The sequence below is a fragment of the Pan paniscus genome, chromosome 19 (assembly GCF_029289425.2).
Source record: "Pan paniscus chromosome 19, NHGRI_mPanPan1-v2.0_pri, whole genome shotgun sequence".
Classification (NCBI taxonomy): Eukaryota; Metazoa; Chordata; class Mammalia; order Primates; family Hominidae; genus Pan; species Pan paniscus.
This window is the reverse complement of record NC_073268.2, coordinates 94,210,738-94,238,058: the sequence shown is the minus strand read 5'-3', so window position 1 is coordinate 94,238,058 and position 27,321 is coordinate 94,210,738. Positions and strand designations below refer to the sequence as shown.

General features: G+C 55.2%; 3 protein-coding genes across 6 annotated transcripts; 1 reads left to right on the top strand and 2 right to left on the bottom strand.

Moving 5' to 3' along the window:
* The first annotated feature begins 15 nt into the window (after window positions 1–15).
* TK1 (thymidine kinase 1) lies at window positions 16–13,123 on the top strand. Of its 2 annotated transcripts, XM_003818273.5 has the most exons (7): window positions 19–337; window positions 448–479; window positions 2,042–2,152; window positions 4,528–4,621; window positions 11,596–11,685; window positions 12,045–12,164; window positions 12,264–13,123. In XM_003818273.5, exons 1-7 carry the CDS (start codon window positions 146–148, stop codon window positions 12,453–12,455), a joined length of 831 nt encoding a protein of 276 aa, XP_003818321.1. In that variant the 5' UTR covers window positions 19–145; the 3' UTR covers window positions 12,456–13,123. The 2 variants fall into 2 exon arrangements, with proteins under 2 accessions (XP_034798887.1, XP_003818321.1); XM_034942996.3 differs by having other exon boundaries at window positions 16–337; window positions 12,045–13,123.
* Window positions 13,124–14,522: 1,399 nt separating this feature from the next.
* SYNGR2 (synaptogyrin 2) lies at window positions 14,523–18,746 on the bottom strand. Of its 3 annotated transcripts, XM_034942994.2 has the most exons (4): window positions 18,536–18,746; window positions 16,189–16,426; window positions 15,594–15,733; window positions 14,523–15,504 (listed from the first exon to the last, which is right to left on the bottom strand). In XM_034942994.2, exons 1-4 carry the CDS (start codon window positions 18,632–18,634, stop codon window positions 15,307–15,309), a joined length of 675 nt encoding a protein of 224 aa, XP_034798885.1. In that variant the 5' UTR covers window positions 18,635–18,746; the 3' UTR covers window positions 14,523–15,306. The 3 variants fall into 3 exon arrangements, with proteins under 3 accessions (XP_034798885.1, XP_034798884.1, XP_034798886.1); XM_034942993.3 differs by having other exon boundaries at window positions 14,523–15,733; window positions 18,536–18,707; XM_034942995.4 differs by lacking the exon at window positions 15,594–15,733 and having other exon boundaries at window positions 15,434–15,504; window positions 18,536–18,707.
* Window positions 18,747–18,879: 133 nt separating this feature from the next.
* On the bottom strand, window positions 18,880–26,589 carry C19H17orf99 (chromosome 19 C17orf99 homolog). Its single transcript, XM_063598795.1, has 3 exons — window positions 26,233–26,589; window positions 23,115–23,384; window positions 18,880–21,591 (listed from the first exon to the last, which is right to left on the bottom strand). The coding sequence occupies exons 1-3, from the start codon at window positions 26,573–26,575 to the stop codon at window positions 21,434–21,436; spliced, it is 771 nt and encodes a 256-aa protein (XP_063454865.1). The 5' UTR covers window positions 26,576–26,589; the 3' UTR covers window positions 18,880–21,433.
* Between the last annotated feature and the right edge of the window lie 732 nt (window positions 26,590–27,321).

Genomic DNA, 27,321 nt, shown 5'->3' with positions numbered 1-27,321 from the left:
CAGGCCCCACCCCGATCAGCCACGTCCATCGCCCTGATTTCCAGGCCCTCCCAGTCCCTGGGCGCACGTCCCGGATTCCTCCCACGAGGGGGCGGGCTGCGGCCAAATCTCCCGCCAGGTCACCGGCCGGGCGCTGATTGGCCCCATGGCGGCGGGGCCGGCTCGTGATTGGCCAGCACGCCGTGGTTTAAGGCGGTCGGCGCGGGAACCAGGGGCTTACTGCGGGACGGCCGTGGAGAGTAGTCGGGTTCGTGAACTTCCCGGAGGCGCAATGAGCTGCATTAACCTGCCCACTGTGCTGCCCGGCTCCCCCAGCAAGACCCGGGGGCAGATCCAGGTGCGGGGGCCAGCCCTGCGCGTGGCTGGGGATGAGGGGGTGGTGGTGATAGCCTGTGTCCAGGCATCCGCGCAGGGCGGGCCCTCACATGACCTCACCTTTTCTCCTAGGTGATTCTCGGGCCGATGTTCTCAGGAAAAAGGTAATGGCTTCGCAGGGCTGGGGTGGAGCTCCTTCCTCTTCTCCGGGACCCCTTGTCCCTTCCCTTCCCCTAGATGGACCAGCACAGCCTCCTACAGCTCCCGCCCGGCATGCTCCTCCTCCCTTGAATACAGTCCAGGAGGAAGTCTCCGCCCTCTTCTGCCCAGGCCACGCCCCTCGTCCTGTGTGGACGCCACTCCCTCCTGGAGCTGGTGGCAGCTGCTTACAGCTTAGCTGTCTTCCCCACCAAGTCCTCTGAGAAGGTGGCAAGCAGTTGTGTCCACTGTAGGCCAGGCCTTTTTGTACACCCCTATTCAATGTGGCTGTTTCCTTATAAGGCCAAGGAAACGCAGTCGCTTTCTAAACCAAGGAGTCTGAAGCCATGGAGCCTCTGCTCTCCTGAGGTGATAGGACCATTCCCTGACCCGGGTGGGGCTAGTGAGTTTCTTGAGTAAACTACCCACGCACCATTCTTTTTGTTTTGTTTTTGTTCTTGCTATGTTGCCCAGGCTGGTCTCAAACTCCTGGGCTCAAGCAATTCTCTCACCTCAGCCTCCCAAGTAGCTGGGACTACAGGTGTGCACCCCCACCCCCACCCCCACCCAGCTAATTTTATTTTATTTTTGTAGAGCTGGGGTCTTGCTATGTTGCCCAAGCTGGTCTTGAACTCCTGGTCTCAAGCAATCCTCCTACTTCAGCATCCCAAAGTGCTGGGATTACAGATGTTAGCCACCATGCCCTGCCCCAACATTCTTTTATGGCCCTGGGGATCACTTCAGCTCAAACCCCTTGCTCAGGAAGATGCGGCTCAGAGTTGGACTTCTTGGACCCAGAAGCAAGTGCTTTTGACGCTGCACACAAAGACTTTCTGAAATTAATTTAGAAAAGCTGTATGCCAGGTGCGGTGGCCCACGCCTTTAATCCCAGCACTTTGGAAGGCTGAGGTGTGTTGATCACTTGAGGTTAGGAGTTTGAGACCACCCTGGTCAACATGGTGAAACCCCATCTCTACTGAAAAAAAAAAAACCAAAAATTATCTGGGCATGGTGGCAGGCTCCTGTAATCCCAGCTACTCGGGAGGTTGAGGCAGGAGAATCTCTTGAACCCGGAAGGCAGGGGTTGCAGTGAGCTGAGATTGCTCCACTGCACTCTAACCTAGGCAACAGAGTGAGACTCCACCCCAAAAAGAAAGAAAGAAAGAAAAACTCTGAACTCTGGGAACAACTCTGGGATGAGGTTACTTTGGAATGCAGTCTCAGGTCCCCTCTACATGTAGCCTTTGCTTCTGCCTTCCCCACTACATCCTGGAGAAGGTTACTCCTCCCACACTTCCTGGGACCACCTGAGTACCATTCCTGGACCTCTTCCCCATAGAGAATTCTGACTTCCGACCCTCTTTGTAGGGATATTATACCCTGCCTGCTCTGCCCTGCTCTTTTCTGGCTGTGGTGGGCTCAGTCTGCATACCACTAGGGACAATGAGGAGCCAGGCTTGTTGGGGAGCGGTCTCCTTCTCCCACTCCTCCCGCTGTGGACCTCACCTGACCCTCTCTCCTCTTGCAGCACAGAGTTGATGAGACGCGTCCGTCGCTTCCAGATTGCTCAGTACAAGTGCCTGGTAATCAAGTATGCCAAAGACACTCGCTACAGCAGCAGCTTCTGCACACATGACCGGTCAGTCCCTGCCCCCTGCAGTCCTGTCCAGTGGAAAATCACAAGGCACAGGACACACTGTTAGAACTCTCTTTAATGGGGATGGTTAATCATGCTGACCTGACATTGAATGATTCAAATCAGCACACTTTCCAAGGTGCTTGGCAAGGTAGCGCACACTCTCCACTCCCTGGGCTGGAGCCAGTGGTTCTCCACCGAGGGTGATTTTGCCGCCAGGGTCCATTTGACAATGTTTGAAGACATTTCTAGTTGTTGCAACTGGAGGGGGGAGGGGATGCTTTTGGGCTTTAATGTGTAGAGATCGGGGACACTGCTGCTAAGGGTCCTACGGTGCAGAGGACGGCCCCCATGCAGGAACCAGCTGGCCCCAAATGTCAGGAGCCTGCCAGTGTTCAGAAACTGCTGTAGGGTTTCAGCTTCACACAGGCTGCAGACTGGTTTGGTTTGGCCTGCACGTTGATTTTTGTTTAATTTTTTAGTTGTCCGTTGTTGGCTGGCTCCCCGTCACCTGGCAGCCTTCACGCTTCCCTGTTTTATGTGTAGCTGTTTGAGCTCGCTGGACATTTCCGCCTGCAACCTCAGGTCGGGAGTTAAATTCACTTCCTTGGCAGCAGATGTGGGCGTGATGTTTCTGAGCCTGAGACGCTTTGCTCGGTCCTCTGGACTTGTCCACCTGGGCACCCAGTGGCAAAGCCATGCTGTGCCACACATTATAGGGCTTCGGCCTCAGAGCCCTGGCTGGGAGCTGTATCCGAGAGTTGCTATGGCTGTGCAGAGAACAGATCCACCCGGCATGTGGCCTTCGGTGGGAGCTGAGGGGCTCCTGAAGCCAGATGGTGGTGGAGTGGAGGGTGCTTGGGGCTTGGAGTTGCGTGTGGGAATGTAACCGCACTTCCTGACCATGCTGTCTGATGTAGGTCATTTACTTTTCCAAATTTGCTTCCTCATTCCTAAGATGCGATGTCCACGGCACAGGGTGGTGTTACACCTGGTGGGGACAGGGAAAGCAGAGGACGTCACTTCGTTCCAGCTGTTGGAAGTACAACTTCTAGAGTCAGTCAGATCCGGGATTAAATATGAGTTCTGCCCGTGTGTCACAAGTCATCTCTAACACGGGCCACAGAGGCCAAGGCTGGGCCAGCAGCATTGATGGCTCGAGAGGCTGCCCTTGCAGGGGCCACAGCTGGCCTCCCACCTGCCCTCACTTTGTCTTTCTCTGTTTAGGGAGGGAAGAGGGAATTTAAAATGCCCAAAATACTGTTTCACACATTCTTTCCAGAACTCGAAGTAGGATTATAGCAAGGTAATAATGAAACAATAGTTGTAAAGTATGTTTTTTTGTTTGTTTGTTGTTTGTTTTTGAGACAGGGTCTCTCTCTGTCACCCAGGCTGGAGTGCAGTGGCTCAATCATAGCTTACTGTTACGTGACCCCAAACCCTTGGGCTCAAGTGATCGTCCCACCTCAGCCCCCTGAGCAGGTGGGACTACAGGCGCACACCACCACACCCAGTTAATTTTCACATTTTTTGTCACACAGTGTCTCGCTGTGTTACCCAGGCTGGTCTCGAACTCCTGAGTTCAAGTGATCCTCCCGTCTTGGCCTCCCCGAAGATTACGGGCATGAGCTGCTGTGTCTGGCCAGAATACAGGATTTTAAAAATTTATGTTTTGCAACATAATTAATATAAAGACAAATATAACCCAGGCCCAGTTCTAGTTATTCATTCTTCTGAATTTTAAAAGGAAACATTTGGCTGGCCCCTAATGGTATCATGGGCCCTGGTACCTGATGAAGTTGGCCTAGTCTGCCCCCAGCTCCTGAACAGTGGAAGAGTTTTTAGTCTCATTGAGCTTTGTACTGGACATTACTAATTTCTAATCCAAAGCATCAAGTGAAGTGGCTTGTATAAATAACTGGTTTTCCTCTGGGAGGCTAAGGCAGGTGGATCACTTAAAAGTTAGGAGTTTGAGACCAGCCTGGCCAACATGGTGAAACCCCATGTCTGCTAAAAATACAAAAATTAGCTGGGTGTGATGGTGTGTGCCAGTAGTCCCAGCTACTCTTGTGGCTGAGGTGGGAGAATCGCTTGAGCCCCTTGAGAATTGGAAGGTAGAGATTGCAGCGAGCCGAGATGGCGCCACTGCACTCCAGCCTGGGTGACAGAGCAAGACTCTGTTTCATAAAAAATAAATAAATAACTGGTTTTCTGGACGAGGGCCTTTCCCATAGGTGCTAACTTCTCAAAGCCCGGCTGGGTGAACACTGAGCCTGCTTTGCAGGTAGCGGGTGGTCACGACAGTGCCATTCCCTGGCCCCTGCATCGTGGCTTCTGGCCTCCCTGGCCCTGCTCACGCTCTGGCTTTCTCTTCCCAGGAACACCATGGAGGCGCTGCCCGCCTGCCTGCTCCGAGACGTGGCCCAGGAGGCCCTGGGCGTGGCTGTCATAGGCATCGACGAGGGGCAGTTTGTAAGTTGGCTTGTCTTGGCATCACTCTTCCTGCCAGCTCCCGCTCTGTCCTCCCGTTTTCCCTCACTGACTTGGAAGTTATCTGATCTTTTAGTAAAATAACAAGGTTAAATAGCTACAACTAGTGTTGGAATACCCTCTGAAGGCCCCTTTCTAGTTTCCCTGTCATGGTGTCATAGTCATGTAGGATTCATTTTACCTTTTTTTTTTTTTTTTGAGACGGAGTTTTGCTCTTGTTGCCCAGGCTGGAGTGCAATGGCACAATCTCACCGCAAACTTTGCTTCCTGGGTTCAAGCAACTCTCTCCTGTCTCAGCCTCCCGAGTAGCTGGGATTACAGGCATGCGCCACCACGCCCAGCTAATTTTATATTTTTAGTAGAGATGGGGTTTCTCCATGTTGGTCAAGCTGGTCTCAAACTCCCAACCTCAGGTGATCCGCCCCCCTTGAACTCCCAAAGCGCTGGGATTACAGGCGTGAGCTACCACACCTGGCCATTGTACCTTTTTAAAAATACATATATCTATTTACTGGCAAGATGCAGTGACTCACACCTGTAATCTCAGCCTGTGGGAGGCCAAGGTGGACAGATCACTTGAGCCCAGGAGTTGGAGACTCACCTGGGCAACATAGTAAAACCCCATCTCTACCAAAAAAAAAAAAAATTAGCCAGTCATAGCGGTGCACACCTGTGGTCCCTGCTACTCAGGAGGCTGAGGCAGAAGGATGGAGCCTGGGAGGTCGAGGCTGCAGTGAGTGGTGATAGCACCACTGCACTCCAGCCCGGGCGACAAGGCCAGACCCTGTCTCAAAAAAAAAAGGGGGAGGTGGGGAGTAATGTTTGGTTTGCCTCACGGTTCCTTTTGCTTGTTTCTTATACGTTTATTTTCTTGTTGTTGAAGTACATTTTTTAGTAGTTTTTGCAGCCAGGAGGTATAGATGGGAAGCTGCCAGTCTTTGTATGGAAATCTTTCTTTTGTCATCTAGTTTAAGCTGGGCAGCAAGAGGTAGGTTGATCTTGTGTGGGTTTGGGTTTTTTTTTTTTTTTGAGATGGAGTCTTACTCTGTCGCCCAGGCTGGAGTGCAATGGCGTGATCTCGGCTCACTGCAACCTCTGCCACCCGGATTCAAGCGATTTTCCCACCTCGCCTCCCAAGTAGGTGGGATTACAGGCACCCACCATCATGCCTGGCTAATTTTTGTAGAGACGAGGGTTCACCATGTTGGCTAGGCTGGTCTTGAACTCCTGACCTCAGGTGATCCACCCGCCTTGGCTTCCCAAAGTGTTGGAATTACAGGCATGAGCCGCCGTGCCCGGCCTTTTTTATTTTTATTTTTTTTGAGATGGAGTCTTGCTCTGTTGCCCTGGCTGGAGTGGAGTGACGTGATCTTAGCTCACAGCAACCTCCGCCTTTTGGGTTGAAGCAGTTCTGCCTCATCCTTCCGGGTAGCTGGGATCACAGGTGCGTGCCACCATGCCTAGCTCATTTATGGATTTTTAATAGAGATGGGGTTTCACCATGTTGGCCAGGCTGGTCTGGAACTCCTGACCTCAGGTGATCCGCATGCCTCAGCTCCCAAAGTGCTGGGATTACAGGAGTGAGCCACCACGCCTGGTCTTGATCTTGTTGCTTTGAAAAGTGGCAGCGCTGGTCATTGTGTTTTTGCTCAGAGGAAGGCCGCCATCTCTCTAGTGTTACCTCTGGTCAGGTATTCTATCTGTTCTCTCTCAGCACAATGTGTGTAGGGGAAGCTTTGTTTCATTGATCCTGCTTTATAGCTGGTGTGCCTTTTCATTTCTGGGGAAGGAATGAAGCCATTATCACTTCAGGTATTTCTCTCCTCATCCCTCTCTGAGGTGTTCTGGGTTCCATCTTCCAGAGTGTGTTTTGTTTCAGTGACTATTTTTACATCTGCTGCTCTAATTCATCGTGCTCTGTTTTGTTTGACAAGTTACTTACTGTTGGGTTATTTTTAAATTTATGCTGTTCCTTCCATTATGTTTCTGAAAATCTTTTCTTAGACTTTTCCAGATTTTTCTATTTCCTCAGGAACACATTCTGTGGTTGAGTTTCTGGGTTATTTTCTGTTATCTTAGTTTTCTTTCCTCTGCTTTGGAGATTTTATTTTTGTTAGTTTATCACAAAGAATGAAACTGAAACTCTCTCCAAGGGGTTTAGCAGGCTTGACCTCTTAGGTACTTTTAGGGTTGCCTCGAAGTACACAATGTGGTGGTTTGATATAAACATAACAGGAATTTATTTCTCGCTCACAGACCCCTACGTGATTCTAGTCCGGTTGATGGGGAGGCCGCCCACGAGGCGGTTTAGGTCGCCCTGGCTGGCTGTATACAGACACGGAAGGGGAGAGACGTGGCGGAGCCCCTGGGTGTGAGGTTTTCATGGGCCTGACCAGAAGCTGCAAACGTCACTTCTGCTGATCTTTCAAAGACTAGAACCTGGGCACAGGGCCACCTATACGTTTAGTATACTTAGTCCAGTTCTTTTTTTGTTTGTTTTTAAAAACAGTCTTGCTCTGTGGCCCAGGCTGGAGTGCAGTGGCGCAGTCGCGGCTCACTATAACCTCCATCTCCCAGGTTCAAGTGATTCTCCCGCCTCAGCCTCCCAAGTAGCTGGGATTACAGGCTCCTGCCACCATGCCCAGCTAACCTTTTGTATTTTTAGTAGAGACGGGGTTTCATCATGTTGACCAGGCTGGTCTGGAACTCCTAACCTCAGGTGATCCGCCTGCCTCAGCCTCCCAAAGTGCTGGGATTACGGGCGTGAGCCACCACGCCTGGCCACACTTAGTCTAGTTCTATACCCTGGAGGAAGAATAAATGAGTTTGTTTGGTGAGTGCTTCGAGATCTCTACCTGCCCTGCCTCCCAGCACAGAGCCAGGCCGCTCTGGCCTGAATACCCTGCCCGGACGTCACAGGGCCTGTCCCCTCAAAAGGCCAGTCCTGCCTTCCTGGTTCTGTTCTTGCCCAACATTCTGTATGAGTCACAGCTGCAAATTCCATTCCCATGGGGAGGCTGACGGGTCCCTTCCCCTGTGCGGGGCATCTGCCCTGTGGAGTTGAGGCTGCCAGTGTCCGCTCTGGGTTCCCGACCACCCGGCAGCTGGCATCTCCTCCCTGCTTGGGTATGGCCATTCCGTTTCTGACCTTCAGAGGTGCGCCCCTGAGCACCCCCATGCCTCTGCGTACGTGGAGACGTCGTTGTTGCTGCCCCGTGGTTGAGGGACTCCCGGCGAGAAAGTGAGCCCAGGCTGGGAATAGGGCTGCAGCTGTTCTCTTTTGCTCCCAAACTGTGGCCTCAGAATGCATCCAGGGATTTTGCATCAGCTTTGGGGACGTGGCCCTCTCAGAACAAGGAAGCTTCAGCTTTGGCAAGGCTTTTCCTCCTTCAGACCTGCCGCTGTGAGTTGTTCAATAGCTCTGTTCTCCTGGCTCTGCGTAAACCTTGTTGACAGAGGCTGACCCAGACCCCCGAGGCAGAAACCTTTCCCTTCTCCTTCCTCGACATCCAAATGCCCTGAGTCAGGAGCCAGCGTATTAAGTCCTGTCCCCTGTTCAGCCTATAGGAGGGATTTCTCGGTCTACTTCCTCCCTGGCCAGCAAGTAAAACTTGAGTTCATTCAGTGAGTATTTATTACACCCTACCCAGACATCAGCATTCTGCCCTGGCCTCTGTGTGCCCTTGTTCTCTTCAAGAAGTCCCGGGTCACCAGCCTGACCAACATGGAGAAACTCCGTCTCCACTAAAAATACAAAAATTAGCCGGGCGTGGTGGCGCATGCCTGTAATCCCAGCTACTTGGGAGGCTGAGGCAGGAGAATCGCTTGAACCCGGTAGGCGAAGGTTGCGGTGAGCCAAGATCGCCCCATTGCACTCCAAGCCCGGGCAAAACAAGAGCAAAACTCAGTCTCAAAACAAAACAAAACAAAACAAAAGAAGTTCAGGGTCTTCCCACTGCAAGCAGTTCTAGATCGAGGAGAGGGGTTCCTAGCATGGGACCCAGCAGAAGGACTGTCCTTCGCTCCTTCATTGTCTACGTGGACAGTGGATGAAGCCCAGCCTAACCTGTCTTGTTCCCGTTTTCTGGGTCAGCAGGGAAAGCCTTTCACAGAGTAGCCACCATGCTGTCCTGAGGAAGGCCCTGGGTCAGAAGCTTCTGTGCTTCTTTGTACCCCGGGCGAGACACACAGGTGCTCACACTGCTCTGTAGAAACTGTTGGCATCCAAGAGAGATTCACCTGGAAATCTCTGGAAAACCTGAAGCTCCTAGCTGGGGGTGCTGTGCTTCAGATGCTGGTGGTGGGTGGGCACCCTTGCATCAACAGCTGCACAGTGTGTGGTGGGCTTGCAGGGTCGCTTGGCAATAGTAGGAGCTCTGATTTATTTTTTTAAACTTTTTTTCTGGCTGGGCACGGTGGCTCACACCTGTAATCCCAGCACTTTGGAAGGCCTAGGCGGGCGGATCACTTGAGGTCAGGAGTTTGAGACCAGCCAGGCCAACATGGTGAAACCCCATCTCTACTAAAAATACAAAAATTAGCCAAGCGTGGTGGCACACACCTGTAATTCCAGCTACTTGGGAGGCAGAGGCACAAGAATTGCTTGAACCTGGGAGGCAGAGGTTGCAGTGAGCCAAGATTATGCCACTGCACTCCAGCCTGGATGACAGAGCGAGACTCTGTCTCAAAAAAAATAGACAAAGCCAGGCGCAGTGGCTCACGCCTGTAATCCCAACACTTTGGGAGGCCGAGGTGGGTGAATCACGAGGTCAGGAGATCGAGACCATCCTGGCTAACACGGTGAAACCCCGTCTCTACTGAAAATACAAAAAAATTAGCCAGGCGTGGTGGCGGGCACCTGTAGTCTCAGCTACTCGGGAGGCTGAGGCAGGAGAGTGGCGTGAACCCAGGAGGCGGAGCTTGCAGTGAGCTGAGATCACACCACTGCACTCCAGCCTGGGCGACAGAGCGAGACTCCGTCTCAAAAAAAAAAAAAAAAAAAATAGACCTTTTTGTGTTTTCTGTTCTACTACACAAGTAATACAGGTTGAGTATTCCTTAACCTAAATGCCTGGGACCAGAAGTGTTTCGGATTTCAGGTTTTCGAATATTTGCATGTTCATAATATAATGAGACCTTGGGAATGAGCCCCAAGTGTAAACACAAAATCCATTTATGTTTTATAGACATCTTAGGCACATAGCCTGAGAGTAATTTTATATATTTAGTAATTTGGGCGTGAGCCACAGTTTTTGACTGTGACTTGTCCCATGAGGTCAGGTGTGGAATTTTCCACTTGTCGTGGGCGCTCAAAAAGTTTCAGATTTTGGAGCCTTTCAGGTTAGAGACATGCAATCTATAATAAGTTTAATCTAGGAAAAGTTAGGGTCTGGCACAGAGGGTGCTGTGATCCCAGCACTTTGGGAGGCTGAGGCAGGCAGATCGCTGGAAGTGCTGGACGGGTGGGGAAGTGCCGGGTGGAAGAACCAAGCTCTTTGACTATGGACCTCAGCCTGAGGTTGGTCAAGAGGTGGAGTGAGTGGGGGCTGAGGACCTTCATCCTGAAACCCTGATGCAGGAGAGTCTGGGGTCTGCCTTCTACCCTCATGTGGAGGGTGAAGGAGCAAGGTTCTCAACTCAGGAGGGTTCTTCCCCTCTCCATTCCCACCCAGGGGACATCTCACAACAACTAGAAACAATTTTGTCGCAGCTGGGGGGTGGGAGGCGTGTTCCTGGCATCTATCTAATGGGTGGGGGTGAGGGACGCAGCCCAACACCCTACAGTGCACAGGACACAGCGAGATCCAGCCTCAAATGGCAGCGATGGCAGCGTCAGCCCTCCAGGGGGCGCGCCCCTGGCGCAGGAGGTGTGCCGGCCCACAGCTCCTTGCAGGCTGGGAGCTGCATTTTCGTGACATGTCATGAGTCCTCAGAGAAAAAGAGGGAACGAGTGCATGGTGGGGAGGGGCCCTGGCGTGCTGGAGTCTCTGGGTTTCCTTCTCCAGAGACCCCTGCAGTCAGCTGAGCGCAATCAGTCACGTTGGGCTTTGCTTGGATCTCACTGGAATTTTTCCAGCCACCCCTTAGTCCTCACCTTGCTAAGCCCTCACGTCTCAATAACCTCAAACCTCAGTACCTGGGCTGAGAAAGCCTGAGTGGCCCTGGGAGAGAGACCCTGCACCCAAGGACAAGGACATCCCTGCTTCACCCAACCCAAAGGCCAGTCTGGACATACGAACTCAACCAGCTAAGAGTGATATGATTGATTGATGAGAATCACCAGAGCACTTGCCAGAGTTTCAGCTTCTCCCTGGGCCAAAGTGAAGTTTGATTTACACAGTAAATGTGCTCTGTGCAGGCCCTGAATTTAGAAGGCTGTGCTGTGTCATCCTGCTCTGTAAATAGCCAGTAGGACCCCCGCCCCTTCTCAAGGCACATTACCTGTTTAAAACGGGGGAGGCAAGAGCACAAAGCGCCCACCTATTCACCGAAGAGCATGTATATAACTTAGGGCCTTCCATCCTTAAACAACAGGACCTTCCTTGCTCTTAAGGAAAAGGAAACAGGTTCAGAGACGTTAATTCATTGCCAAGGTCACACAGATAATGGGTCCAACGAAGAGTGGTGTCCGAGCCCAAGGCAGCAGGCCTTTGGCCACTGCAGTGTTAAACAGCACAGCTGGTGTGGAAGTCCGGTGCTGAGTCCTGGGTACCTGGACTTGGAGGGAAGCTGGCTGCAGGGGGAAGGGGCTGCGCAGTTGTGGATGTACCTGTCGTCTGCTGGGGGGCGTGCAGGTGGACACAGTCCCCCGGCCTGGGTAGCCTCGTGGGAGAATTAAGAGTTACTCCGGGCCAAATGGCCGGAGTTGTCAGATCTGACCGCGTCTTCGCTGGGGCTCCAGGGAGCTGCTGCTGGGGTGGAAGCTCTCACACTCTTTCTCCACGTGCCCTTTCCAGTTCCCTGACATCGTGGAGTTCTGCGAGGCCATGGCCAACGCCGGGAAGACCGTAATTGTGGCTGCACTGGATGGGACCTTCCAGAGGAAGGTAAGGCGTCTGATCCAGGTCTGGAGCTGGGATCAAGGAGGGCAAGAGGCTTCTGGATGGGCACAGAGACACCAGCTCTGGGTGACCAGGGCTCAGCCACCACAGGGGTATGGCCGAGCTGCTCAGGCCTTGGCTGAGCCGAGGGACTCCATGGTCTGTGCAGACTGCGTGCCATCTGTTGTGGCAGGTGCTTTGAATTGGCAAAGGGACAGAGCCGGGCATGGTGCTCTGGGGGTTGGGGGAAGGACTAAGGTCAGAGCAAACTCTCCTGGCTTCAGTGCTTGTGAATCAGAGGGTTTAAAAGAAAAACCCACCTGGTAAGGTGGCTGAGCGCCCTCTGTCTCTCCATGGGAGCGCAGCCATTTGGGGCCATCCTGAACCTGGTGCCGCTGGCCGAGAGCGTGGTGAAGCTGACGGCGGTGTGCATGGAGTGCTTCCGGGAAGCCGCCTACACCAAGAGGCTCGGCACAGAGAAGGAGGTAGCTCCACCTGCCTTCCCTGCGGGCCGGCGGGGTGGGGGTATGGCTCTGCCTCCTTCCTGTCCTGGCCCTTCACCCATCCCCTGTCCCTGCGGCCAGGTCGAGGTGATTGGGGGAGCAGACAAGTACCACTCCGTGTGTCGGCTCTGCTACTTCAAGAAGGCCTCGGGCCAGCCTGCCGGGCCGGACAACAAAGAGAACTGCCCAGTGCCAGGAAAGCCAGGGGAAGCCGTGGCTGCCAGGAAGCTCTTTGCCCCACAGCAGATTCTGCAATGCAGCCCCGCCAACTGAGGGGCCTGCGAGGGCCGCCCGCTCCCTTCCTGCCACTGCCGCCTACTGGACGCTGCCCTGCATGCTGCCCAGCCACTCCAGGAGGAAGTCGGGAGGCGTGGAGGGTGACCACACCTTGGCCTTCTGGGAACTCTCCTTTGTGTGGCTGCCCCACCTGCCGCATGCTCCCTCCTCTCCTACCCACTGGCCTGCTTAAAGCTTCCCTCTCAGCCGCTGGGACGATCGCCCAGGCTGGAGCTGGCCCCGCTTGGTGGCCTGGGATCTGGCACACTCCCTCTCCTTGGGGTGAGGGACAGAGCCCCACGCTGTTGACATCAGCCTGCTTCTTCCCCTCTGCGGCTTTCACTGCTGAGTTTCTGTTCTCCCTGGGAAGCCTGTGCCAGCACCTTTGAGCCTTGGCCCACACTGAGGCTTAGGCCTCTCTGCCTGGGATGGGCTCCCGCCCTCCCCTGAGGATGGCCTGGATTCACGCCCTCTTGTTTCCTTTTGGGCTCAAAGCCCTTCCTACCTCTGGTGATGGTTTCCACAGGAACAACAGCATCTTTCACCAAGATGGGTGGCACCAACCTTGCTGGGACTTGGATCCCAGGGGCTTATCTCTTCAAGTGTGGAGAGGGCAGGGTCCACGCCTCTGCTGTAGCGTATGAAATTAACTAATTGAAAATTCACTGGTTGGTGGACGCACATTTCTCTTTCACCTGGGTTTCCCTGGGTCTCGTGGACAGCTCCAACTTGATTTGAGTGGGGATTTTCTTCCAGATCTTTTTTTCTTTTGTTTTGAGACAGGGTCTCTGACGCCCAGGCTGGAGTGCAGTGATGCAATCCCTGCTCACTGCAGCCTCTGCTTCCCCAGTTGAAGTGATTCTCCCCCGTCAGCCTCCCAAGTAGCCGGTATTACAGGCGTGTACCACCACACCTGGCTAATTTTTGTATTTTTAGTAGAGACGAGTTTTCACCATGTTGGCCAGGCTGGTCTTGAACTCCTGGCCTCAAGTGATCCACCTGCCTCGGCCTCCCAAAGTGCTGGGATTACAGGCGTGAGGCACTGCACCTGGCCCCCAGATCTTTCTGTAGTAATACTGATCTCTTAACCACAACCCTTGAACTGAGAAATGATCATGGGGTGTGTCCTAAGCGGAACATCATCTGCCTTCCTGTCTGGGCCAGTGTCAGGACAAAAATGGGTGTACAGAGGAGCCCGGGGCCCAGTTGGAAGGACGAGGCACTGTCCTGCCTGCTGGGCCTGTGAGGTCAGGTTTTGTTTGTGAAACAAACTCTTGGTAATTCAGGAGTCAAGACATCTCTCAGCTGTGCCTCAGAGATGGGCTGTTGGCAGCTCACTTGGGGTCAAGCATCGCTGGGGTAAGGTGTGTCCTGCGCAGGCAGGGTCACCACTCCCAGGGCCTCCCCAGCCTCCCTCTCCCCTTCGCTAGTGATGTGTCCCAAGCCAAAGCCATTGGGTGAGGCTGGGAGCAGTGCCCTGTTAGTTCGTACTGGGGATTTTTAAACAATCGGGACTTGCCGATGACAGCTCCCTCTGTCATTGCTCAAAAGAAGAAGCCAGAAGTTGCTTTAGGGCCCTGACCTCTTTTAGAGATGGGCCTAATCTCCGAGGGGTGGGCTGGACGGCCAAGGCCGTGTCCCAGGAAGGCTCCAGAGGTGCTGACCCTGGAGGAAGGTAGAAACCTGGTCTTACCTATGGTACCCCTATTCAGTGCTAAGAAAGGGCCAAGAGGGAAAGGTTACAGGGAAAGGGGCATTCACCGACAACTCCCAGGTACCCCCACCCCAACTCTAGGAAGGGAGCAGCAGGACCCTGGCACTGCAGGCCAGAAAAATCATCTTGTTTACAAGCTGAGCACAGTTACTATTTTAAGATGTTGATGAAAGGCTTGTGCGGAATGCGACCCCAGATAGAGGGAAGGGGGCCAGCCAGGCAGGCTGGAGGGGGCGGACTGCCACTGCCTTGTTCAAAATACAAGTTCCATAAAGCCAGCCCCTAAGGGTGTACCCAGAGTGGAGTCTTCCTCCAACCCCTAGGCTGTGGCTCAACCAGTGACTGGAGACTGAATGAGAAAACATTTATTCCGTCTCCAAACAGCATCCCAGGGCCGGGCATCTCCCCCACGATTTTATAATACACTGGGCACAGACAGAGTCTGGGAGCCATGGGGCACCCTGCCCTCCCCAGGCTTCCTAAGTAACAAATGCAGAATATTTACATAAAGCTGGGTGTTGTCAGGCAAAGCCCTTCCCTGCTGCCAGGGGTGGGAGCAAGGAGGAAGTGCCATGAGCACCAGCCCCGCCCTCACACCATGGGAGGCAGCCCAGAGGCCACCAGCACAGGGTGGTGGCCCCCAGATCATACAGCAGTGGGCACAGGGGAAGCAAACCTGAGTGAGGACACAAGAGCCTGGTCCGGCTCCGTTGCACAGGGCAGGTGTGACGGCCCCCACGAGTCTTTGGCAGAGAACGCAGATAATAGCGGCTCCCACGGCCTGACCCGGGCCGGGGGGAAGCTGAGGCACTTGTCAGTAGCACATGGGTGCCTGCTGGCTTCTAGCCACTCCAGGCGGGGCTGGGGTCATTAAAAGCAAGGAAAAACACTAGCTAAAAACCCTTTCCTAAAAGTGCCCTGGAGGAGTGAGCGGCTGACTGAAGCCCTCTGGGCACAGGCACTTGAGGTGTGGCTCTGCCAGCCCCCGCCAGGCTGTGAGGCTCCTTAGCTGTGTGTCAGCTGCACAGGATGGAACAGGTGAAAGAGAGGGGCTGGCAGTTCCAGGAGGCTCATGGGAAAGTCCAGGGCAGAGGGGAGGGCCCTCTCTGTCCCCCTTCCCACCCTAACCGCCACTCAGTACACAGGGGGCGGCTGGTAGCCCTCGGTGGTCTCCGCGTTCTGGGTGAAGGGTGGCTGTTGGTAGTTGTCCACAGATGCACCTGGGTAGGAGGCGTAGGCAGTGTTGGGGTCCGGAGTGGGGTCAACGTAGTTCTGGATGAAGTCGTCCACGCCAGCCTTGTAGCGCTGGTAGGCCAGGGAGGCCAGCACACCCTGCAGGGGGAGCACAGCAGGGTACAGGTGGGTGGGGGACCCCACCCTCCACCACCCTTTGCCCAAGAACCGGCCCCTGGCCATCCTACCCAGGAGAAGATGGAAAAGAAGCTGAAGGTGATGGCTGCCCTCGCAGAGTCGGCCCCCACCAGCACGTCCTTCGGGTTGGTGACCGCCCACTGGTTGGTGAGGAAGCAGAAACCAACAAACCACAGGAAGGTCCAGAGAGCTGGGGGAGGACGGGTGAAGCGTCAGTTCCATGGAAAGGGAGGGGCTTTCCAGGACTCTGGGAGGGGACGCGGGCAGGTAGGGCAGGGACCTCCCGGGGGAGCTTCCACACTATGGAGGGGAGGACTTGGAAGCCGGGCCGGGATCCACCTTCAAAGTCCCCCACACTCGGGCCTTGGCAGGGTGGGTCACAGCAGACAGCCTAGGGGACAAAAGGGGCAGAGGCAAAGCCCGTCTGTTCGGGTGTGCTGCAGGTCCACTCAGCTTCTAGCTACCCCAGGCAGGGCTGGTGCCATTCAAGCAAGGAGAAACACTAGCTGAAAACCCTTTCCTAAAAATGCCCTGGAGGAGTGAGCTGCTCCCTGCCCCTCCCAGAGAGGCCGAGACCCTCCCAGCTGCGGAACCCTAGAGTTAATGCCTCCCCCAAGATCAAATGGAGGTGCTACAGGCAGATACCTGAGAAGAGCAGGTCACCAATGACCAGGTACTTGCGGTCAGTGGCGTTGCTGATCTGGGGGAAATACGCGTCGACCACCAAGAAGAAGGCCGAGGCCAGGAAGGCCAGCACCCCGATGGCACTGCCATAGCGGCAGGCATCCTCGTTGCGGTTGAACACGCAGTACATCTGCTTAGACTCGTGGGCATTGCTATAGCCCTCACCATAGATGCAGGAGAACACGATCAAGGCGAAGACCTGCCGGGAGGGGAGGACCTGGTAGGGCTGGTGGCCGCCTGAGGGGCACACACAGCGGGGACCCTGATGGGGTGTACAGATGCTGGCCTCTCCCACCACTGCTGTCCCCTTTTGGGTTTTTGTTGTTTGAGATGGAGTCTTGCTCTTGTTGCCCAGGCTGGAGTGCAATAATGCAATCTCGGCTCACTGCATCCTCTGCCTCCTGGGTTCAAGCAATTCTGCTTCAGCCTCCCTAGTAGCTGGGATTACAGGTGCCCTCCACCACACCCGTATTTTTAGTAGAGATAGGGTTTCACCATGTTGGCCAGGCTGGTCTGGAACTCCTGACCTCAGGTGATCCACCCTCCTCGGCCTCCCAAAGTGCTGGGATTACAGGCATGAGCCACCTCACCCAGCCTGCTGTCCCCTTTTGGAGGCTGACATCTTAGCCCCTCCAAACTTGTGGAGGTGAGCTGATGAGCAAAGTGCTTCCTGATGCACCCCAGGATGAGAATCTGCAGGCACCAGGGGGCCTGCCCCTGGGAATCCTGGACCGGGGAGGGGTGGGGAATGGGCAGGGACCTCCTAGGCAGGGGCTGCTCCTGCCCCATCGGCCTGCCTGCAGGAATCATTCTGCTTAGGTACCTGATGGATGAAGGGCAGTCCTTCCATCCCCAGCCCAACCTCACCTTGAAAGAGGTTTAAACAAGACAGGCCAAGTCACAAAGACTACCCATCCCCCGTCACCTTCAGCCCAAGTCACTTCTACAGCGCCCAGCCTCTGCCTGAACACCTTGGTGAAGGTGGACAGGCCCTCTTGGGAAGGCCATGCCGGCGCCCCTGTGTCTTCACCTCCTGGAACCCCTGGAACCCTCCCTGGTTCAGCCTGGCCAGCTTTCTCCACACAAGGACTTGCAGCCTCTGTGGCATCCTGGTCCCTCCCAGTCTGTCTCCCACCCCACAGAGGGCCCTGCGTGCACAGGGCACTACAAGGGGACTAACTCAGGCCCGTGGATACAGCTCTGAACTCAGACACCTGGAGGACCCAGGGTGAATGTAGGGGAGCTCCAGCCCCTTGGGAAGAGCCCCATACCACCTCCCTAAACTTGAAGGCCACCACCCACGCCTGCTCCACCTCAGCAGGTGTGGGACAGGTCTGTGAGCATCAGGATCCCTCTGGGATGGCCCCAGGACTCTCCCCTGCCAGTCCTGCCCTGTCGTCCCAGGGAGCTCTCCATAGGGCTCTGGAGCTGGCAGTCACAGGCCCCGCCCCCAGATGGAGATGAAGCCGGATCTCCGGGATGATGGGAGCAGGGTGCCCATCCAGGACTCCTGGCACTGCCATCCCGACCCACTGGGCACCTGATTCTTGGACACAGCCCAGGACAGAGGCGGTCAGATCCCACAGCCTGGCTGGGAGCTGGTGTGGGCGCCCTGGAGGACCTCAGAAGCTCCAGGCCCAGGCATGGTCTGGGCACAGCAGGCCCACCTCTGCCTGCCCCCTCATGCCAACCCCTCCAGCTTTCAGGGCTGGCTGTCCAAGAACAGGCCCCCTCCCACACACACACACACACACACACACACACACACAAAACCTGGTTTTGGAGGTATTGCCCAGCTTACAGGGAGGGGGTACATCTTGGGGTCCCTCAACTTCGGGTGGGAAAGCGGACCCGTGGCCTGCCCCGAGTGGGAAGGACACCCTGTTTCCGGGCGTTGGGTCGCCCCCCGCCCCCTCCCTTACCCCACGTGGCTTCGGAAAACCCCGTCCCGGTGAACTCCCCAATCTGGGAGTCGCGGCGTGCGGGCCACCTGTCCGGGAGCTGCCCCCAAACTCCTCCCACTGCCAGCGAGGCAGGGGCCCGCTCCCTGCGGAGATCGGGACACCCCGCGTCGGGGCGCGAGGCTGGGGGTGGGGTGGGTGGCGGGACCCGGCACCGGGAGGGGACAGCGGGACAGACTGTGGAGGGCGGGAAGGCGGGGCCCGGGACGCTGGACGCCGGCCCCGCTCGCCGCCAGGCCCCGGACGCGGCCGCCGCCACCTGTCGCGCTCGTGGGCTAGGGGCCCCGCCGGGCCTGGCGACGGGGGGGGTCCCCAGGGTGCCCTCGGCCCGCCCTCCCCGGGCTCACCAAGCACACGGCGCGCACCACCACCTGCGGCTGCGTCAGGAAGCGCCGCAGGTCGAAGGAGCCGCCCGCCTTGGCCGCGCCGTAGGCCCCGCTCTCCATGTCGCCGTCGCCGCCGCTGCCGCCGCCGCGGAACGCTGAGGAACCTGCCCGGCGCCCCGCCCGACTCCACCCGCCGGGGGCGTGGCCAGGCGCCGCTAGGGACCGAGGGCAAAGTGCGGCCCTCGCGAGCGGCGGGTGGGCCGCGGGACTGAGCTTCTAGCGGCGGGGAGGGGCTGTGGCCGCGGAGCACCGGGGTCCACCCCACCTCGGGGTTGAGGGGCTAGTCCCCGGGCCACGCCGGCCGCAGCACGGACCAGAAAGGATCAGAGAGTCCCCCAGGAAGACGGACGAACGGAGGACCGCTCACCCTCTTTGCCCCTGCCCTCCCACTGCCTCCTCTAGGAAGCCCACCACCTACAAAGAACCCACCCAGGCTCATAAGCAACCCCTCCCCCATCCCACTGAAAAACCCAGGCCACACCCTGGAGCCCCTCCTTGCCTGGCCTGCCACTCTTTCCTTCTCTCTGGGGCTAAGCCTGGGATAGGGTCAAAGACCCCCTCCCCATTCCTCCTGGTCTGGGCAGAGCCCCAAGGCTGTGAAAGGCAGTGTGGCGTCACACTTAAGATGGTGTGCAAAGCCGGGAGCGGTGGCTCACACCTGTAATCCCTGCACTTTGGGAGGCCGAGGCGGTTGGATCACCTGAGGTCAGGAGTTCGAGACCAGCCTGACCAACATGGAGAAACCCCGTCTCCACTAAAAATACAAAAATTAGCCTGGTGTGGTGGTGCATGCCTGTAATCCCAGCTACTCGGGAGGTTGAGGCAGGAGAATCGCTTGAACCTGGGAGGTGGAGGTTGCGGTGAGCCGAGATTGTGCCATTGCACTCCAGCCTGGGCAACAAGAGCAAAACTCTGTGTCAAAAAAAAAAAAGATGGTGTGCAAGGCCGGACGCAGTGGCTCACGCCTGTAATCCCAGCACTTTGGGAGGCTGAGGAGGGCGGATCTCCTGAGGTCTCTACTAAAAATACAAAAAAATTAGCAAGGCATGGTGGCGCATGTCTGTAATCCCAGCTACTTGGGAGGCTGAGGCAGGAGAATCACTTGGACCTGGGAGGCGGAGGTTGCAGTGAGCAGAGATCACACCACTGTACTCCAGCCTGCGCGACAGAGCGAGACTTTGTCTCAAAAACCAAAAACAGGCCGGGCGCGGTGGCTCACATCTGTAATCCCAGCACTTTGTGAGGCCGAGGCAGGTGGATCACCTGAGGTCAGGAGTTTGAGACCAGCCTGGCCAACATGGTGAAACCCCATCTCTACTAAAAATACAACAACAACAAAAAAAATTAGCTGGGCGTTGTGGCGAGCGCCTGTAATCCCAGCTACTTGGGAGGCTGAGGCAGGAGAATTGCTTGAAACCGGGAGGCGGAGGTGGCAGTGAGCTGAGATCGAGCCACTACACCCCAGCCTGGACAACAGAGCAAGAGTCCATCTCAAACAAACAAACAAACCAACCAAAAACGAAAGTTAGCGAGGCGTGGTGGCAGCTACTAGCAGTCCCAGCTATTCCAGAGGCTGAGGTGGGAGAATTGCCTGAGCCCAGGAGGCGGAGTTTGCAGTGAACCAAGATCATGCCTTTGCACCCCAGCCTGGGTGACAGAGTAAGACCACATATCAGCCGGGCGCAGTGGCTCACGCCTGTAATTCCAGCACTTTGGGAGGCCGAAGCAGGCGGATCACGAGGTCAGGAGATCGAGACCACCCTGGCCAACATGGTGAAACCCCGTCTCCACTAAAAATACAAAAATTAGCTGGGCATGGTGGCATGTGCCTGTAGTCCCAGCTACTTGGCAGGCTGAGGCAGGAGAATCGCTTGAACTCGGGAGGCGGAGGTTGCAGTGAGCCGAGATTGCACCATTGCGACAGAGCGAGACTCCATCTCAAAAAAAAAAAAAAAAGAAAAAAAAAAAAAAGAAAAGACCACATATATATTAAAAATATATATATGGCATGCAAACAGAAATGAAGTTTTCAGGGCGACAGGCAGATGGCAAAGTTCAATCCAGTTCCAGTTCAGCCCCCTCTCGCCTCCATCCCTCTCTACCTCCATCCCAAGAAAAACCAGTACAGAGGGCCTGGTGCAGGGTAGGCTGGGGAAGGCTCTGTGTGTGTTGGAGTGGGGAGCGGAAGTTGTACAGACAGAGGTGTGGGATCACAGGCTGACTGAACCCGGAAAAATTCCAGACCCCCCTTTGCTAGTTGCAGGTGCAGATTAACAACAGCAGGTGTGCCAGGTGGGGCTCAGAGTCCACCCAGGTGAGCTGGACCACGAGAGAGTTGAACCATAGGACTGGGCCACCAGGAGGTGGGGTGCCCCTCCAGGGAAGAGGGGAGCAGGTGGGGGGGAGGGGCTGGGCCTTTTCCCAGTGTGCCCCCCTCCCTCTCCCTACACCCAGAGAGATGTGACAGCACCTGAGAGGCGAGGACAGGGCCACACAGACCCCCTTCTTTCTGTGACCCTCCTGAAGCCCTCACACCAACAGTGTCTGTGTTTGCTGAAGGCCACCAGGACTCCAAGAATCCCAGCTGGCAGGCTTTTTTCTTTTTTTTTAAATAAATGTTTTTGTGTATATTTAAGGTAGACAACCTGATATGATGGGATTCATATAGATAGCACAAAGGTTCCTATAGCGAAGCAAGTTAACATATCCACCATCTCTCATAGTTACCCTTTTTTTTTTTTTTTTTTTTTGTGGCAAGAGCAGCTAAAACACACTCATTTTGCATGAACTCCAAATACGAACAGTGCACGCTGATGGCCTGCAGTCCTCTGCCGTGCTTGGCTCTCTGGACGGTTCATTCTACATGGCTGCTGCTTTGCGTCCTCTGACCTCCCCATTCCCTATCCTGAACCCCCCAAACTCCTCTTCACTCAGACGGCGGGTGCTCCTGCAGAGCGGCAAGGCAAGGATGGGGCTCTCCAGGGGATCCTGCCAGTCCTCCATCTTCTGGTCACCACCTTGATAAAGCAGTGGAGACTCAAGTCAGGCAGGCTCACCTCCCAGCCATCCCCTCCCGAGGCATCTGAGAGTGTTCGTTTGTTTTGAGACGGAGTTTTGCTCTTTTTGTCCAGGCTGGAGTGCAATGGCACGATCTCGGCTCACTGCAACCTCCACCTCCTGGGTTCAAGTGATTCTCCTGCCTCAGTCTCCCGAGTAGCTGGGATTACAGGTGCGCACCACCACGCCCGGCTAATTTTGTATTTTTAGTAGAGATGGGGTTTCTTCATGTTGGCCAGGCTGGTCTCAAACTCCTGACCTCAGGTGATTCGCCTGCCTCAGCCTCCCAAAGTGCTGAGATTACAGGCATGAGCCACTGTGCCCGGCCTGCCTCTGGGAGTTTTATGGTGCCAAGCACATCAGTGCCCCAGCAGGAGAGACATGAGGCTTACTCACCCCACTAAATGAAGGCTGTACCCCATTTTACAGAAGGAAAAACTGAGGCTCAGCGAGGTGACATGGCTCACCCACGAGTCTGGCTTCTGGAAAGAACAGACTTGGTAGAAGTGAGATGGGAAAGTGCCAAGGACAGACTCCTGGTAGAGCCACGTAAGGGCCTGGGCCACGGGCAGAGGATGAGAACCAGGACACGGCAGTGTCTCCCAAACAAAGAGAGATGAGTTCACAGAGGCAGGGCTGGCCACCACCAAAGCCAGACAGGCAGAGCACACAAGCCTGTGGTGCCTGCGCTCAGACACTACAAAGGCCTTGGTCACCTTACATGTTAGTAAAGCCATGGCCTTGGAGAGGGGACCCTGGGAGGCTGGGCCCCAGGCTCTTGCCACCACCTCGGAAAGACTGCCCAATGTGGTTCTCACAGAAGGCAGGAGCTCCTAGTCCACCTTGGTCTCCTGGAGGCATCATCCCTGCATCCCTGCTCAGACCCCATAAAGAACTTAGGAGACTGCCCTCCCAGAGGCCAGCAGACTGTGTTACAGGGCAACTGGGAGCACTGGCCAGGGTCCGATAATGCCTTGAATGTGTAAGCCTCAGTAGGCACATGGCACACAGTAGGTCCTCATAAACACCTTCGAGTCATGCGTAAGCGGTGATGGCCCCTCTTTGCCCTGGCCACAGCCCTGCCCTGCAAGCCCCACCACCTGAGCTCTGCAGCCAGGGCCCGGTTGGACCTCTCAGGCCATCAGCAGCTCTCCCTCCTCCCTGCATCGAGCACCCATTTCCTACCTGGCCCACGTGGTCCAGCCCAGCATCCTGGAGGTGATGGCCGCAGTGGAGGCAAGGCTGCCAACCAGCACGATGGTGGGTGCCCTGGGCAACCCTCCTGGGAGGGGGCGGAGGCAGCTGGGTTGGGCTTCCTTTAGGCAGGGGCCAGGGTGGGCATGGTTGCCTCCTGTGCCCTCTCTGCTCTCCGCAGTGGCCGGGTAGAGCTGTCCCACTTCCCATGGACCTGTGTCTTGGACACTAGCACCCTCCCGGCACAGAAGCGCCAGCTGCCCCTCTGGAAATCCAAGGGCCCTCTCACCTGGGGGCACCACTGTGAGGGCGCTGTGCTGGACATTGACGTTGTTTGCAGCCTGGCACCGGAACCAGTCCGATGTCTGGCTCGGCAGGAAGGAGAAGTTGGCAGGCTGCCTGTGGCGTGGTCTCTGCTGCAGGTGGACCTGCCCATCCTTCCCGATCAGGCTGTAGGTGATAGGTGGGCTGCCCGAGGATGCCTGGCAGATCATCTCCACCCTGGGGCCTGCCCCTCTGTCCTGCAGAGTGAAGTTGGCCCGCAGCTCAGACACTGGCTCTGGCAGGGTGGGAGAAGGTAGCACAGGCATGGCTGAGCGGTTTTAAACCCCTCCTCCTCAGTAAGTTCTCCTCATTACAAAATGCCTAATGAGCTTAGCTGTGGCTGCCGCCTCCTCCAGGCTGCCTTCTAGAGTTTGCCCTCCACCTTGTGTCTGGGCTGCTGCCCTACCTGCCGTGTGTACCACACAATTTCACATTTGGTTTTTATCTTATTCTTACTTTATTTTGAGACAGGGTCTTGCTCTGTCGCCCCGGCTGGAGCGCAATGGTGCGATCTAGGCTCACTGCAACCTCCGCCTCCCCAGCTCAAGCAATGCTCCCATCTCAGCCTCCCGAGTAGCTAGGACTACAGGTGTGCACCACCACATCCAGCTAATTTTTGTATTTTTTGTAGAGATGGGGTTTCACCATGTTGGCCAGGCTGGTCTCAAACTCCTGGGCTCAAGCGATCTTCTGCCTCAGCCTCCCAAAGTGCTGGGGTTTTAGGCGTGAGCCACCATGCCCGGCCTGGTTTTATTCTTGTGTAGCGTATTTCAGATTGCCAGACTTAGCAAATAAAAATACAGTTAAATTTTCATTTCAGATAAACAATGAATAATTTTTTACTATACGTATGTCCTATGTAAAATGTATCTGGCAACTCTATCATTCAGTCTCGTCTTTTTTACTGAAAGGCAAGCTACTTCAGGACAAAAACTGTCATGTAGAAGATTCTAGAATCCCCCAGGCCTTGAGCCTAATGCTCTAGACATTCTTACTGATGAGTAATAACCACCACACTTGCCACCTACTAAAAGGCTTTCATTTAATAGGTCCCCTGAAGTAGGACCTATTATTATTTTAGAGACAGGGTCTCTGTTGCCCAGGCTAGAGTGCAATGGTGTGATCACGGCTCACTGCAGCCTCCAACTCCTGGGCTCAAATGATCCTCCCACCTCAGCCACCCAAGTAGCTGGGACGACAGGCATGCACCACCACACCTGATTAATTTTTTTAAAAATTGCTATTGGCTGGGTGCAGTGGCTCACGCCTGTAATCCCAGCACTTTAGGAGGCCTAGGTGGGTGGATCACTTGAGGTCAGGAGTTTGAGACCAGCCTGGCCAACATGGTGAAACCCCGTGTCTACTAAAAATACAAAAATTAGCCGGCCTGGGGGCAAAGGCCTTAGTCCCAGCTACTCGGGAGGCTGAGGCAGGAGAATCGCTTGAATCTGGGAGGCGGAGGTTGCAGTGAGCCGAGATCGTGCCACTGCAGTTCAGCCTGGGCGACAGAGCAAGACTCCATCTCAAAAAAAGAAAATAATTTTTTTGCAGACACAGAGTATCACTCTGTGGTCCAGGCTGGTCTCAAACTCTTGGCTTCAAAGGATTCTCCCACCTTGGCCTCCCAAAATGCTGGGAATACAGGTGTGAGCCACCTCGCTGGCCTCTGTTATTATTTTCCTTTTGCAGATAAAGCAGTTGAAGCTCAGCGGTCCAGTGACTCGTTCAAGACCCCAGCCAGTAAGTGTAGGGATTTGAACCTCGGACCCGTTGGGCTGCAGATCCTGGGCTCATCTCCCCTAGGCTGTCTTTTCCTGGTGTTCTTAGGGTGTGCGCCAAAGGATGAATGGGGAGGTTCCTTGTCCCACCCTAAGTTGGGCAATACTTCCTGGTTCCCATACCCCATAGCTCCCACCAAGAAGGTTACCTGAGTTACTATCAGGATGGAAACAGGAAGAAGGCAGGGTTTGGAGCTGGACAGAGTGGGGTTTGAAAGCAGCCTTGGCCACTTGCCAGCCATGTGGCCTGGGGCGACTTTTTTTTTTTTTTTTTCTTTTTGAGATAGTCTTACACTGTCACCCAGGCTGGCATGCAGCAGCATGACCTTGCCTCACTGCAACCTTCATCTCCTGGGTTCAAGTGACTCTCTTGTCTCAGCCTCCCCAGTAGCTGGGATTATAGGTGCCCACCACCACATCCAGCTAATTTTTGTATTTTTAGTAGAGATGGGGTTTCACTACGTTGGCCAGACTGGTCTCAAACTCCTGAGCTCAAGTGATCCTCCCACCTGGGCCTCCCAAAATGCTGGGCTTATAGGCGTGAGCCACCACACCCAGCCCCTGGGGCAACCTTCTTAACTCCCCAGAGTTTTAGCTTACATAGCTACAGACCCAGAGGCTCAGACCCCACCCCTGACACTGCTGTGAAGATCAAGCGAAGTAATGCACAAAACGTGCCTAACTTTTTTTTCGTTTCTTTTCCTTTTTTTTTTTTTTTTTTTTGGAGACGCTCTGTTACCCAGGCTGGAGTACAGTGGCGCAATCTTGGCTCACTGCAACCTCTGCCTCCCGGGTTCAAGCGATTCTCCTGCCTCAGCCTCCTGAGTAGCTGGAACTACAGGTGCACCCCGCCACGCCCAGCTAATCTTTGTAATTTTAGTAGGAACAGGGTTTCGCCATGTTGCCCGGGCTGGTATCGAACTCCTGGGCTCAAGCGATCAGCCTGTCTCGGCCTCCCACAGTGCTGGGATTTGTGCCCAGCCAAATGTGCCTAGTTTATCACCTTGAGGTCCGAGCTGACAACTGGGGCCCAGTCATTTCTGCCACCATCGGGCTCTTTCCCTCTGTGCCCTCAGGCCCCTGCCAGGAGACTGTGCCCTCAGGGCCCCAGCCAGGGATGGCAAGTCCTGATTAAAGGCCCCAAGGGACTGAGAATGGCCTTGGAGGTGGCAGCCTGTCCTTGTCCACACCCTCACACCCTGGCTCTCTCTAACCCCAGCAAGGTTCACAATCCCCACTCCCAGAGCTCCCCATTGATCTGCACCCCACCTGCCTCCTCAGCCCTGTGCCCCCCACCGCACTCACTGGACCACAGCTCCCAGTACATCTGCAGCCTGGCACTGTCCACATGGGCACCTGAGGTGGAGGACGCCCGGCAGAAGTAGGTGAGCAGGTCTGGACTGGACTTGAGTGTGACGTTGAGGTTGAAGGAGGCCGGCTCATGGGTCTTCACCACCTTCTTGGCCACCTTGATGTTCTTGGTTCCACAGAGGGAACAGGTGATGGGCGGTGGTGGCTGGGGTGCACGGCAGGTTATGAGCACCCGGCGGCCTTTGGGGAAAACTTCCAGGACTTTGTAGGCAATGGAGACCACAGGGGTAATTTCTGAGAGATGAAAAGGTCCAAGGAGGAAGAAAGAAACCGACATTGATCAAGCACCTTAAGAAGGTACTGGTTTGGCCAGGCTCGGTGGCAAACACCTGTAATCCCAGCGTTTGGGAGGTCCAGGTGGACGGATCACTTGAGGTCAGGAGTTCAAAACCAGTGTAGCCAACATGGTGAAAGTCTGTCTCTACTAAAATACAAAAATTAGCCGGGCGTGGTGGTGCCCACCTGTAATCCCTGCTACTTGGGAAGCTAAGGCAGGAGAATCTCTTGAACCAGGAAGGCGGAGGTGGCAGGTGGCAGTGAGCCGAGATCACATCACTGCACTCCAGCCTAGGCGACAGAGGGAGACTCAGGAAAAAAAGAAAAAGGATGCTGGGTTTAGCATGTTCTCTCTCTCTCTTTTTTTTTTTTTTAGATGGAGTCTTGCTCTGTCACCCAGGCTGGAGTGCAGTGGCGCGATCTCTGTTCACCACAACCTTCACCTCCTAAGTTCAAGTGATTCTCCTGCTTCAGCCTCCCGAGTAGCTGGGACTGCAGGCGCATGCCACCACGCCTGGCTAATTTTTGTATTTTTAGTAGAGACAGGGTTTCACCATGTTGGTCAGGCTGGTCTCAAACTCCTGACCTCGTGATCCACCCGCCTTGGCCTCCCAAAGTGCTGGAATTACAGGCGTGAGCCACCGCGCCCGGCTGCAATTTACTTCTATAACAAACCTGCACATGTACCCCTGAACCTAAAAATTACAAATAAATAAGTGAAACCAGTAGACCTCAGAGTAAAGAAAA